General features: G+C 37.5%; 1 protein-coding gene across 5 annotated transcripts in view; it reads right to left on the reverse strand.

The window, feature by feature from the left end:
* The window catches only part of HECTD1 (HECT domain E3 ubiquitin protein ligase 1), a 91,843-nt gene that overhangs the window by 76,842 nt on the left and 1,897 nt on the right, over positions 1-13,104 (reverse strand). For all 5 annotated transcript variants that reach the window (XM_059914035.1, XM_059914034.1, XM_059914036.1 and 2 more), the window contains exon 2: positions 12,697-12,964. In XM_059914035.1, the coding sequence (XP_059770018.1) occupies positions 12,697-12,836 (140 nt within the window). In that variant the 5' untranslated portion in view covers positions 12,837-12,964. The remainder of the gene's footprint in view (positions 1-12,696; positions 12,965-13,104) is intronic.

Genomic DNA, 13,104 nt, shown 5'->3' on the forward strand with positions numbered 1-13,104 from the left:
TTCCTTTCCTCCTTTCTTTTCCAGCTTTGATCCCTGGACAGGCCAACTCCCGAAACCATGTAGCAGGGGGGTACAAAAGAACTCTGAGAGGACCAAGAAAAGTGGCCTCTGTGAGCCAGAGGGTATGAAGAGAAATTCCTGGGGTATCTTCCTCCCAGTCTGGCCTCAAGGCCAGACCCAGGTGAAAGCCCCAAACAAAACTCTGAGTGATACATGCACAGTGCAGTAGAGGTAGCACAAGCATCTAAGGCCCTGGGAGAACTGGGAACTAAGAAAAGGAGCCCCTATAGCCAAAAGAGCATGAAAGGAATCATGCTATTTTTTTTTTCTGTCTCTTCTCTTACTACTTTCACACTGAGGGCAGTTCCAGTCCCAGAAAGTATATGACAGTACAAGGGGGTTGAAGGTTGGGTGGGGAGTGGGGGAAATGTGATGAAAACTTCAAGAGATCCCCAGTTTTCTAGCTAGAACACTAGTAAAAAGGGTTCCTGGTAGCTGAAAGATGGGGAAATCTCAGAGAAGAAGGAGCTAGAAAAATCATCCCTGACACAAGTTCTGAGCTCACCTCTGAACTGTATATATGGAAGACAAAGATAAAAAACAATAGCAAAAAAACAAAACAATAGCAAACACTTTGACAACTGCACTGACATAATCCACCACCCAAGTCCCAGACTAAACTCTGAGTGACACATGCACAAAGTAGACCCAAACACCATAACAAAGGCTTTGAAACCACTGACATTGGAACCACCACCCACAGAGAGCAAGACAGAGCTTGCAGTCTAAATTTAACCAGGTTGACTGCATGCAAAAGAAAACAAAAAAATCAACATTCTCCAGAGGATTTTTATAAAACCCAGAGTCTAACAATATAATATTCCAAATGTCTAGGATAAAATCCAAAACAACCTGAAACACACAAAAAATCAATACAATATGATCTATCCAATTCAAGAAAGAAGACAGTCAACACATATAAGCCTGAGACAACCTAGTTGTTAAAATTATCAGAGAGGACTCTAAATCAGCTATTATAACTATACTCCATGAACATTACTGAATGTGAACATTCTTGAAATGATTGGAAACAGAAGTCTTCAACAGAAAAATACAAAGTATGAAAGGAATCAAATGAAAATTTTAGAAATGAAAAAACAGTTTGTGGGGAAAAGAACACTTCACTGGATGGGCTCAAGAGCAGAATGAAGATGACAGATAAAGAGTCTGTGAATCTGAAAACAGATCGACAAAAATTATCCAGTCTGAAGAACACAGGGAAAAAACTGGGGGTAAAAAGGGGAACAGAGTCTTAGGGATCTGAGGGAGCATATCAAAAAGTAACATTTGTGCCACTGCAGTCCCAGAATGAGAAAAAAATTGGTACAGAATACAGATTTGAAGAAACTTTCCGTATTTGGTGAAAGACATACAGATTCAAGAAGCTCATTAAACCTGAAATAAGACAAATTCAAAGACAACCATGTACAGACAAATCATAATCAAACTGCAAAAAATCAAAGGTAGAGAAAAAAAGATCTTGAAAGCAGAAAGAAGAAAAACACAAAGAAACAAAGATTAGAATGAATGCAGATTTCTCATCAGAAACCATAAAAGCCAGAAGATAGTGGAACAACATATTTAAAATGCTGAAAAGAACTGGCACCACATAATTCTATATCCAGCAAAAATATCTTCACAGCATGAAAGTAAAATAAAGACATTCTCAGATGAAGGAAAACTAAGAGAACTCACCACCAAAAGACTTCTCCTAAAAGAAATGCTAAAGAAAGTTCTTCAAGATGAAAGGAAATGACACCAGAGAGATACATGGAACTTCAGGAATGAAGGAAGAACAACAGAAATGATAAATATCTGGGTAAATATAAGAGATTATTCTTCCCCTATTAAACTGCTGAAAGCAAAAATTACAACATTGTATCTTGAGATTTTCAACATATGTAGACAATACATATGACAACTATAACACAGGGATAAAGGAATCTACATAGTTGTAAGGCTTCATCATTTCACTTTAAATGGTTAAACGTTAACTCTGAGTTAACTGCAATCCCTAGAGCAACCACTAAAAAATACAAAGAGACAGAGTCAAAAAAACTATAGGTAAATTAAAATAGAATGCTACAAAAATATTCAAGTAATTCAAAAGGCAGGAAAGAAAAAACAAAGACACACAAAAAGAACAACAAAAAAGCCAAATAAAATGTTAGAAACAAAAAAAAAAAAAAATGTTAGAAACGTATGTAAACATACCAAAAACTACATTAAATGTAAGTGGTCTAAACTCACCAATTAGGAACAAAGATTGTCAGGCTGGATTAAAAAACACAAGCCAACTGCATACTGTCTACAAGAAACTCACGCTACAGACTGGTTAAAACAAAAAAGTGGAAAAAGATATAGCAAACAAACACTATCAAAAGAAAAGCTGGGGCTTCCCTGGTGGAGCAGTGGTTAGGAACCCGCCTGCCAATGCAGGGGACATAGGTTCGAGCCCTGGTCCGGGAGGATCCCACATGCCACGGAGCAACTAAGCCCGTGCACCACAACTACTGAGCCTGCGCTCTAGAGCCCGCAAGCCACAACTACTGAGCCTGTGCACCATAACTACTGAAGCCTATGTGCCTGGAGCCCATGCTCTGCCACAAGAGAAGCCACCATGATGAGAGGCCTGTGCACTGCAACGAAGAGTAGCCCCCGCTCGCCACAACTAGAGAAAGCCCGTGTGCAGCAACGAAGACCCAACACAACCAAAAAATAAATAAAACAATTAAATTTCAAAAAAAAAGAAAAGCTGGGGTAGCTATATTTATGTCAAAGTACACTTCAGAACAAGGAAAACTACCAGAGATAAATAGGGACATTACATAATGATAGAAGGGTCGCTTTATCAAGAAAACTTAACAATCTTAAAGACATCTAACAGGGCTTCAAAATACATGAAGCAAAAATGGAGAGAACTGAAGCTAAATAGATAAATCTATAACTACACCTGGAGACTTCAACACGCCTCTCTCAGTAACCTATAAAACAGACGGAAATCAACAAGGATATAGACTGAACAACACTGTCAATCAACTTTACCTAATTTGACACTTGTAGAACATTCTACCCAACAACAGAAGAATATATATTCTTCTCAAGTGCATATGGACCATTTACCAAAAGTAGACCATACTGTGGGCCATAAAGCAAACCTTAATAAATCTAAAATAACTGAAATGATATTAAGTGTGTCCTCTGACCACAATAATAACACAAAAATATGTGGGAAATCCCCAAATATCTGAAAATTAAGCAACATACTTCTATATAACCCAAGGGTAAAAAAGAAAGTTTCAAAGAAAATTTTAAAATATTTTGAACCAAGTGAAAATGAATATACAACATCAATGAAAACATAAAAGAAAAATTTATAGTATTAAATTCTTATATTAGAAAGGGTCTCAAATCTCAGCTTCTACCTAAGAAACTAGAAAAAAAGAGCAAATTAAACCCCAAAACAACCCAGAAGGAAATAATAAAGAGCAGAAATCAATGAAACTTAAAACAGAAAAATAGAAAAAAAGGAATGAAACCAAAAGCCGATTCTTCGAAAAAATAAAATTGATAAATCTCTAGCCAGATGGACCAAAATATAAAAATTACCAATATCAGGATGAGAATTATCATTTACAGACAGTTCTGGGTGTACTCTGATGCTTTTGCAAAAATGTTCCTATAAAAGGGTTTCATCTTCAAGGAATTCATGGAAAAGATTCTGACAAGTACAGGTTTCTGGTAACTGACTATACTGCTGAACTGAATGAATAAGCATTTTCAGAACTCTAATGGAAAACTGATGAATTCATAAAAGTGCTAACAAAAGATCAAGATAAAAAAAAAATTAATTACATGGGACTGAGTGAACTGATGAGGATGATTATAATTTTTGTGACTTTCTGTTTGAATAAAAAAAAAAAAATCCCACAAGGACTCAGAGGCAAAAAATATACAAATCAATTTTCACTGCAAAGTAAAGGAGCTGTTACAGTGGAGGATTACTGGACTGAATGTCAATATTATGACATAGTATGAGTGTGTTTCGTGTTTGGTAATTGCAATCACTGTTGCTTTTGTTGTGGTCATCCACTTACAATGCTTGTTGTCAGTTTATTTATCTCTTGTAAAAATAAAATACAGTGTGTGTGTGTGTGAAAAAAAAAAAAGAAAAAGAGAATTATCACTGCAGACCATATAAACATTCAAAGGATAAAAAAGCATACTACAAACAACACTATGCCCATAAATTTTCATTTATATTAAATAGACCAACTCCTTGAAAGACATACTACAATTCACTCAAGAAAAATTAAGTAACCTGAGCAGTCTTCTATTACAGAAATTGAATTTAGTAAAAACCTTCAGACACGGACTTCCCTGGTAGCACAGTGGTTAAGAATCCACCTGTCAATGCAGGGGACACAGGTTCGATCCCTGGTCCTGGAAGATCCCACATGCTGCGGAGCAACTAAGCCCGTGTGCCACAACTACTGAGCCTGCGCTCTAGAGCCTGAGAGCCACAACTACTGAGCCCACATGCCACAACTACTGAAGCCCACACGCCTAGAGCCCATGCTCTGCAACAGGAGAAGCCACCACAATGAGAAGCCCGTGTACCGCCACAAACAGTGGCCCCCACTCACTGCAACTAGAGGAAGCCCACACGTGGCAATGAAGACCCAATGCAGCCAAAAATAAATACATTTTTAAAATAAATTAATTAATTAATTAAAAAAAAAAACCTTCAAACATATCAATTTATTCTCTTCTGGATTGTGCTTTTGGTGTTTATTTAAGAATATTTGCTTAGGGCTTCCCTGGTGGCGCAGTGGTTGAGGGTCTACCTGCCAATGCAGGGGACACGGGTTCGAGCCCTGGTCTGGGAAGATCCCACATGCTGCGGAGCAACTGGGCCCGTGAGCCACAACTACTGAGCCTGCGCGTCTGGAGCCTGTGCTTCGCAACGAGAGGCCGCGACAGTGAGAGGCCCGTGCACCGTGATGAAGAGTGGCCCCTGCTCGCCGCAACTGGAGAAAGCCCTTGCACAGAAACGAAGACCCAACACAGCCAAAAATAAATAAATAAATAATTAAAAAACAACAAAAAAGAATATTTGCTTAACCTAGGGTCACAAAGGATTTCTCTTATGTTTTCTTCTAGAGGTTTTATAGTTTTAGGTTTTATGTTCATGTCTGTGATTCCTTTTGAACTTATTTTTGTATATGGTGTGGGGTATAGGTAAAGGTTAATTTTTTTCTTTTTTCCATATAGATACCCAGTTGTTCCAGCAGCATAAAAAAATATCCTTTTTCCACTGAACTGTCTTTGCACCTTCGTTGAAATAAGTTGTCTAGGTATGTGTGAGTCTATTTCTGAACTCTCTATTCTATTTCATTGATCCATTTACCTTTATACCAATACTACACTGTTTAGACTACTGCAGCTGCATAATAAGAACTGAAATACAGTAGTATTAGTCCTCCAACCTTATACTTTATGTTTTGGCTAGCTAGGTCCTTTGCATTTTCAAATGAATTTTGAAATCAGTTCATCAGTTTCTACATCTTGTCAGATTTATCTGTAAGAACTGTAGAAGAAATAAAAACTCAAATTTACACAGAAATCTGTATGCTAATGTTTATAGCAACTTTGGTTATAATCACCAAAACTAGAAAAACCCAAGTGTCTTTCGAGAGGTGAATGGATAAACCATCTGCGGTACATCCATAAAATGAAATACTACTTAGCAATTAAAGGGACAGCACTGTTATACACACATAGATGACTCTCAAATGTAATATACTACAAGAAAACTCAAAAGGCTACACACTGTATATATGATTCCATTTATATGACATTCTGGAAAAGTCAAAACTATAGCAACAGAGAAAAGACCACTGGTTGCCAGGCACTGGGGTTGGGGGAGGGTTTAACTTCAAAGGGAGAACTCTAAAGAATTTTGGGGAATGATGGAACTGTTCTGAATTTCAGTTGTGGCGGTAGTTACACAACTGTATGCATTTGCCAAAATCCATATGTAATTTAAATAAATTTAAGACAAAATTAAATAGCACACATACAATAATCACAGTCCTCCCTGAATAGTGCTAAAAGAACACGTCTATGGCACAAATAGATGCATCACAATTAAAGGGTTATTAAAACTTTTAAACTTGCTAAATATTTACCTCTTACATCATAGGTAGAAACTATTTTTACATATTAAATCCAGTACTATACTATAATACCAATTTATAGACCCAAAGGTGTCCTAATTAGGAAACTTAAAGATCACTCAATCTCTACAGAACTACTGTCAGATCAGTTAACCACACAAATGAGATTACGTAGAATGTTCAGATGACTCCAATTTAAGCAATAGTTTCCAAAATGCTACCTGCAATGATGAAAGAATCTTTCCCTAATGGAAGCAGAGATAAGTAACTTAAAACAAGAGCAAAAAAAGTTTCATGAGGTTACAAAGAGAAAGAATTTCCCTTAGGAACTGTAATCGTTTCTATACTATTACTACCATATGCTTTTTCCAGACTATGTCTTGGACCAAGATTTCAGAAGATTTACAATATAAAGAAATTTAACTATTTTTAGACAAAGGAAGTTATCTATAGTGGTGATATTTTACTGAATATAGTCCCTAAATTGAGCACTTCATTTACTAAAAAAAAAAAAACGAAAAATTTTAACTGTAAAAATTAATAAATTTTGTTTCTTGAAGATAATAAATAACATCTTTTGATCCATTTTATTTTTTATTCATTCTTGCCCCTGCCCCCAGCCTTGACTCTGTATTGCTTAACTTACAATAACTCTTGGCATACGGTTAAAAATTACAGCCGTCCCTCTCAAAGAAAAAGGAGTAAGTCAAATTCCAATATGTAGACTTGTTTTTCTCCAATTAAAATACATACACAAAACTGACTACAATTCGTTCAACAAATATTTATTGAATGCCTTTTGTTTTGTTTGTTTTTGGGTTTTTTTGGCCGCACTCTGCGGCATGTGGGATCTTAGTTCTCCAACCAGGGATCGAACCTACCATGTCCCCTGGAGTCTCAACTACTGGACCGCCAGGGAAGTCCCTTACTGAATGCCTTTTGGTGCCAAACACTGTGCTAAGTGTTGGGGGTAGGATACAAAGATGAGAATGACAGTGCTGGGCTCTGAGGCATTCAAAGATCTAATGACACGGTCAACAAGTACTATGCAAAGTATACATATATATTGCTGTAAACTAGAAGAGTGTTTTGTTTTTTACATTTTTAAGGTGACAGACACTTTGAAAACAAAATGAAAGCTCACTGAAGCTCATTGTCTATGAGCCCCCTAGAGCACAAGGTTAAGAACCCTGACAGAGCATGCTTCTCATTTTCCAGCACTTCTCTCTGCTGTCCACTGAAAAGCACATATACAGCTGCTCTGTTTACAGAAATTCACTTATCTAACTTTTCAGGATTATATGTGTTTGATACAATGAACATTCTCTGTGCAGGGAAGGCTCGGCTGCAGAACCGATAAAAAAAAGTAATTTCACTTCCCTATTACTCTGACACTGGGTAGAAAAAAATACGGAAAAGGCAGGTACATTAATGGAAGTGGGTAGAGAAAACATCAATACATATTGATGCAATCACTGTTTCTCCTATAGAGAAGAACACGATGCTCTTCCTCCAGCAGACTCAACCAGTTTGACTCCAAAAGTACTTTCTATAAGCATTTTAAGGACTATGGAAAACAGGCACAATATAAAGAATTTCTTCAATCTGTTCAATATCTGGATATTAGCTACTGTACACCAGCACTATACTTAGCAATGGAAAAACAAAAATAATAGTAGTATGTATGCATGAGATGCAGCAGAGGTCTTTGAAGGCATTTAAATTTTATTCACTAGGTGAAGAACACAAAAGATTTTGTAAAGAGGAATAATACAGTCAAATCAGTATTTTTAGACTATAGTCAATTATACCTCAATAAAGCTGGGGAAAAAAAGACCATAAAAATATTTTAAGACTGTAACTCTGCGTATAGTTAGCATATAGGTGGGGATATCTGCTATGAAGCCACTAGCACTGCATGAACATAATCATCTCCCCATACCAATCCTAGATATTACCATTCTTTTCAATCTCCGACTTCAGGGAGAAAACAGACGTCATCAGACAGAAATTCCTTCAACTTTTTACCATCAAACCTAAAACATCTCCCTCTTTCCTGTGTTACAACAAGGAACACACTACCTTAAATCTATCTCTCCACCAGTGGACCAGAGCTTCGATACTCAAGGTGGGATTTTCCAACCAACAACTTCAGCATTATCTGAGAGCATACTAGGAATGCAGAATATCGGGCACCACACCATACCAACTGGATCAGAATTTGCAATGTTAACAAGATCCCCAGGTGATTCACATTATGCACATTACTCCCAGTTTCTCAGAATCCTTATACTATGAATTATCCATTCTCTCTCCTAACTCTTTGACCTCTAAAAGAAAAAGCCCCACACTCCCATTATAATACAACTTCTCAATAATTTTTCCACACTCGCTGTCTCCATTTCTTTCGTCAACTCATTCAAATCTGGCCCTCAAGCCACTCCACTCAGCTCTCATTAAGATCAATGATCTTGGGACTTCCCTGGAGGCACAGTGGTTAAGAATCCACCTGCCGATGCAGGGGACACGGGTTCAAGCCCTGGTCCGGGAAGATCCCACACGCCGTGGAGCAACTAAGCCCGTACACCACAACTACTGAATCTGCGCTCTAAAGCCTGTGCTCCGCAACAAGAGAAGCCACCGCAATGAGAAGCCCGCACACTGCAACGAAGAGTGGCCCCCGCTCACCACAACTAGAGAAAGCCTGCGTACAGCAATGAAGACCCAACGCAGCCAAAAATAAATAAATAAAACAAATAAATTTATTAAAAAAAAAAAAGATCAATGATCTTGAGAATGTTGCTAAATCCAAAGGACACCTTTTAGTCTTCACCCTACTTGACCTCTCACTAGTATTCAACATAAATGTTCTTTCTCTTCTTTAATCACTCTCTTCCCTGTGTTGACGTGCACTAATGATGCAAAAGCAATGGTGGATAAAACTGCTGGTGCTTTAGCATGAATCAAGGCAGCGGCACTAAACTGTACCACTAGTAATGGTATGGTAGTCTTCACTGCCAAGCTCTAGCATGCAGGGAAAAATTATTTATTTTACTGAACCTCAACCCTTGAATACATATCTTTTTAATATCCTACTTAAGGAAATGGAAAGTAAGCATAAAGCACTCCTGCATAGTAAGAGTACTTGTACGACTGCTGGAGAGCTGAACTAGCCACTTTTTTTCATGCAACATCATTTTTACTTGAAAGAACTTCAGGCAAATTGTGGTTATTCAGACTTGGATATCTGGCAAACATTTTCTCAAAAATTAACCAAGTAAGCTTTTCACTTCAAGGAAAAACAACTGACAGTATTTGTTGCCAATGATAACATTCAAGCTTTCAAGCAAAAATCACAACTTGTACCTGCCACCAGGAGCTTGACAGAGCGTCCCAATATTTAAAGACCTTTCTGATGAGATTAGTAGTCATAATAACAAATGTTAGTTTGTGATACTGTAGAATGACATATGGCAACATTAGGAATATCTGTATAACTCAGTAGACCAATACTTTTCACATGACCAGTGCATGATCTTTCAAACTTAAACATGGGTTTAAAAAAACCCACTCAGGAACTTCCCTGGTAGTCCAGTGGCTAAGGCTCCGTGCTCCCAATGCAGGAGGCCTGGGTTCGATCCCTGGTTAGGGAACTAGATCCCACATGCCGCAACTAAAGATCCTGCGTGCCACAACTAAGACCCAGCACAGCCAAAAGAATAAATAAATAAATATTAAAAAAAAAAAACCCACTCAAAGTACCAGAGAGACCAACAGATTTTAATGTACAAGAGTATGACAAGTTCACTGATATGATTTCAGAACCCACATTATAACTAACCCTTCAGAAACTATCACTTGCCTATACACTACTATGCATAAAATAGATAACTAATGAGAAACTACTGTATAGCACAGGGAACTCTACTCAATGCTCTGTGGTGACCCAAATGGGAAGGAAATCCAAAAAGGAGGGGACGTATAGCTGACTCACTCTGCTGTACAGCAGAAACTAACACAACATTGTAAAGCAACTATACTCCAATAAAAATTAATTAAAAAAAAAAGGGCTTCCCTGGTGGCGCAGTGGTTGAGAGTCTGCCTGCCAATGCAGGGCACGGGTTCGAGCCCTGGTCTGGGAAGATCCCACATGCCGCGGAGCAACTGGGCCCGTGAGCCACAGCTACTGAGCCTGCGCGTCTGGAGCTTGTGCTCCGCAACAAGAGAGGTCACGACAGTGAGAGGCCTGCGCACCGCGATGAAGAGTGGCCCCCGCTCGTCGCAACTAGAGAAAGCCCTCCCACAGAAACGAAGACCTAACACAGCCAAAAATTAAAAAATAAATAATTAATTAAAATCTAAAAAAAAAAAAAAAAAAAAGAAACTATCACTCCCCCCTCCCCAGTTTAGGTATGATATCAAAGAAGAATATCCATAATTACACACAAAAAATCATTACAACATTCCTCCCTTTTCCAGCTACATCTATGGGGGGATGGGGTTTTTTTCATATATTTCAGTCAAAACGACATAATGCAACACAATAAATGCAAAGCAGATATGAGAATCTAGCCACATCCACACTCATGATCTCAGCCCCTCAAAACATGGGATTTCCTTGGCAGTCCAGTGGTTAGGACTTGGCGCTTTCACTTCAGGGGCCCAGGTTCAATCCCTGGTTGGGGAACTAAGATCCCACAAGCCATGAGGCGTGGCAAAAAAAAACCAAAAACAAAAAACAAAAACATGGTCCTCTTCCAGTATTCTCTCTCACTGAATGGCATCATCATCCATTGTAACCTGAATCATCCATGGTACCTCCATGCAACGAAGAGTAGCCCCCGCTCGCCGCAACCAGAGAAAGCCCATGCACAGCAACGAAGACCCAACGCAGCCAAAAATAAAATAAATAAATAAATTTATAAAGTAAAAAATTTTTTTAATAAATTAAAATTTCCTTTAAAATTGTTTCAATATAATAACACTTCTAAAAAATGCCATTACAAACATCTCTACTATATGTTACTACTTAATGGAAGACATGATAGTTGATTTGACTGGTAGGTATGACTTACTTTTTAAAATACCAAAAGTAATTCTCAGGTCAATGAAAACCCTCTAATGAAATCTATGAATGTTCAAAAACCTATTTCACTTTTCTATGAATCTGACCAAAACAAGTGTTAACAGAACAGCAAAATTATTATGTTCTCAAAGTTTGCCAATAACAATAACTACTTGAAATAAAGGAGTCACTAACAGACTGTGATTTGGGAACTTTGTTCATAAGGATTTTTATCATAATAGTACTGTCTCAATGGGATTTACAACTAAGAATTATTAACTATTCATTTATTAATTCATCTTCATTAATCATTCAAAAATGAAGACGATTAAAAATGCTTTGTCAATTTAGTAATTCAGGCTTTATTCTCACCTCAAAGAAATTAAGATAATTATACCAAATTTTATGTCAACATCTCAAACATTTTCTACTAATTACTTCAAAATGGCATTAGAACAAATATAGAAGCATCTGAGTTTTCATTTACTTATCACCGGAATTCAAAATTGTAAATATAAATGTAAAATAAACAATGAAAACCAAACCTGTTCAGCATTCAGAAGAACAGTTAATCTAACTGGGCAAGTATCACATAAGAGGAAAAACATGGCATTAATGGCCAGTCTAGTACTGATTCCTTTACATTTTTGCACAAATTCTACACAACCTCTGAATAAAACAGCTTAAACTCTCCAAACATCAAAGTCTGTTTCTATTATTCCGAAAAGTATGCTACATGGTTAACATCCAATTTATACCCTCTCCAAACTGAAATTTACAAAGCAATGATTTGCTTAACAAAGTACAGGGAATTCCCTGAAGGTCCAGTGGTTAGGACTCAGCACTTTCACTGCAGTAGCCTGGGTTCAGTCCCTGGTGGGGGAACTAAGATCCCGCAAGCCATGTGGCACTGCCCCACCGCCCCCCAACCCCAAAAAAAGGTACAGTGTCCTAAAACTTAATACCAATGAACAAAGGGCAGTTGGGAACATATGTTCATTATCATCTGCATTTTCATGTCAATTTCAAGCCAATTACTTGATACAGAAATAACCACCTTTAAAGAAGTATTTGTATTCTCCCAGCTCATAACATGTTTTGAAATTGAATCAATCAAGCTATGGGTTAAAATTAGTATTCCCTACTAATTCCTATTCATTCAATAAACATGCATTTGTGTCATCACAATTATCATTACTGGAGTTAGTTCACCTACCAATTTTTATTTCTCAGAGAAGTGTAAATGGAAAACTGCAAGAACTTTTTAAAAGATAGTTTTAAAACTCACTAAACAAAATTCTACACAAACTGAAATCAGCAAATGGTTGAAAACATGTTATGTAGATGTCCCTACAGCAACCCCAAAGGAAGATGATGAAGGGATGTACTTACGTTTCAAAACAACGATCCACGTTGTCAGACATCAAAAGCAGCATGCATAGCTGTTCAAGGGCTATTAGTTGCATGTCCCTTTCATCTCCCTGTCCCATCTGTAGCCATTCCAGCAATGTATCTGGATCCACGTCTGCCATGGTTTTTTAAAAGCTCCTTTGCTCAAATTTTAAAAGGCAAAAAGTCCTCTAAATGTCCAGGACTGATCGGCGTGGGCTTAAAATTTTTTCTTTTACATCGGCTAGAGCCAAATTTTCGTGGTGTCCTCCTAGGAATTAGAAAAGACTCATAAGTATGTTTCGATAGAGCGCTTAATGCAGTTTTTCAACTTTCCTTATACCTCGGGTTTAACTTCATACATTGTACTAAATAAAAACCAGTTTTGCACAAGAGTATAAGCTGATTAGG

This window comes from Balaenoptera ricei, chromosome 2, assembly GCF_028023285.1.
Source record: "Balaenoptera ricei isolate mBalRic1 chromosome 2, mBalRic1.hap2, whole genome shotgun sequence".
Classification (NCBI taxonomy): Eukaryota; Metazoa; Chordata; class Mammalia; order Artiodactyla; family Balaenopteridae; genus Balaenoptera; species Balaenoptera ricei.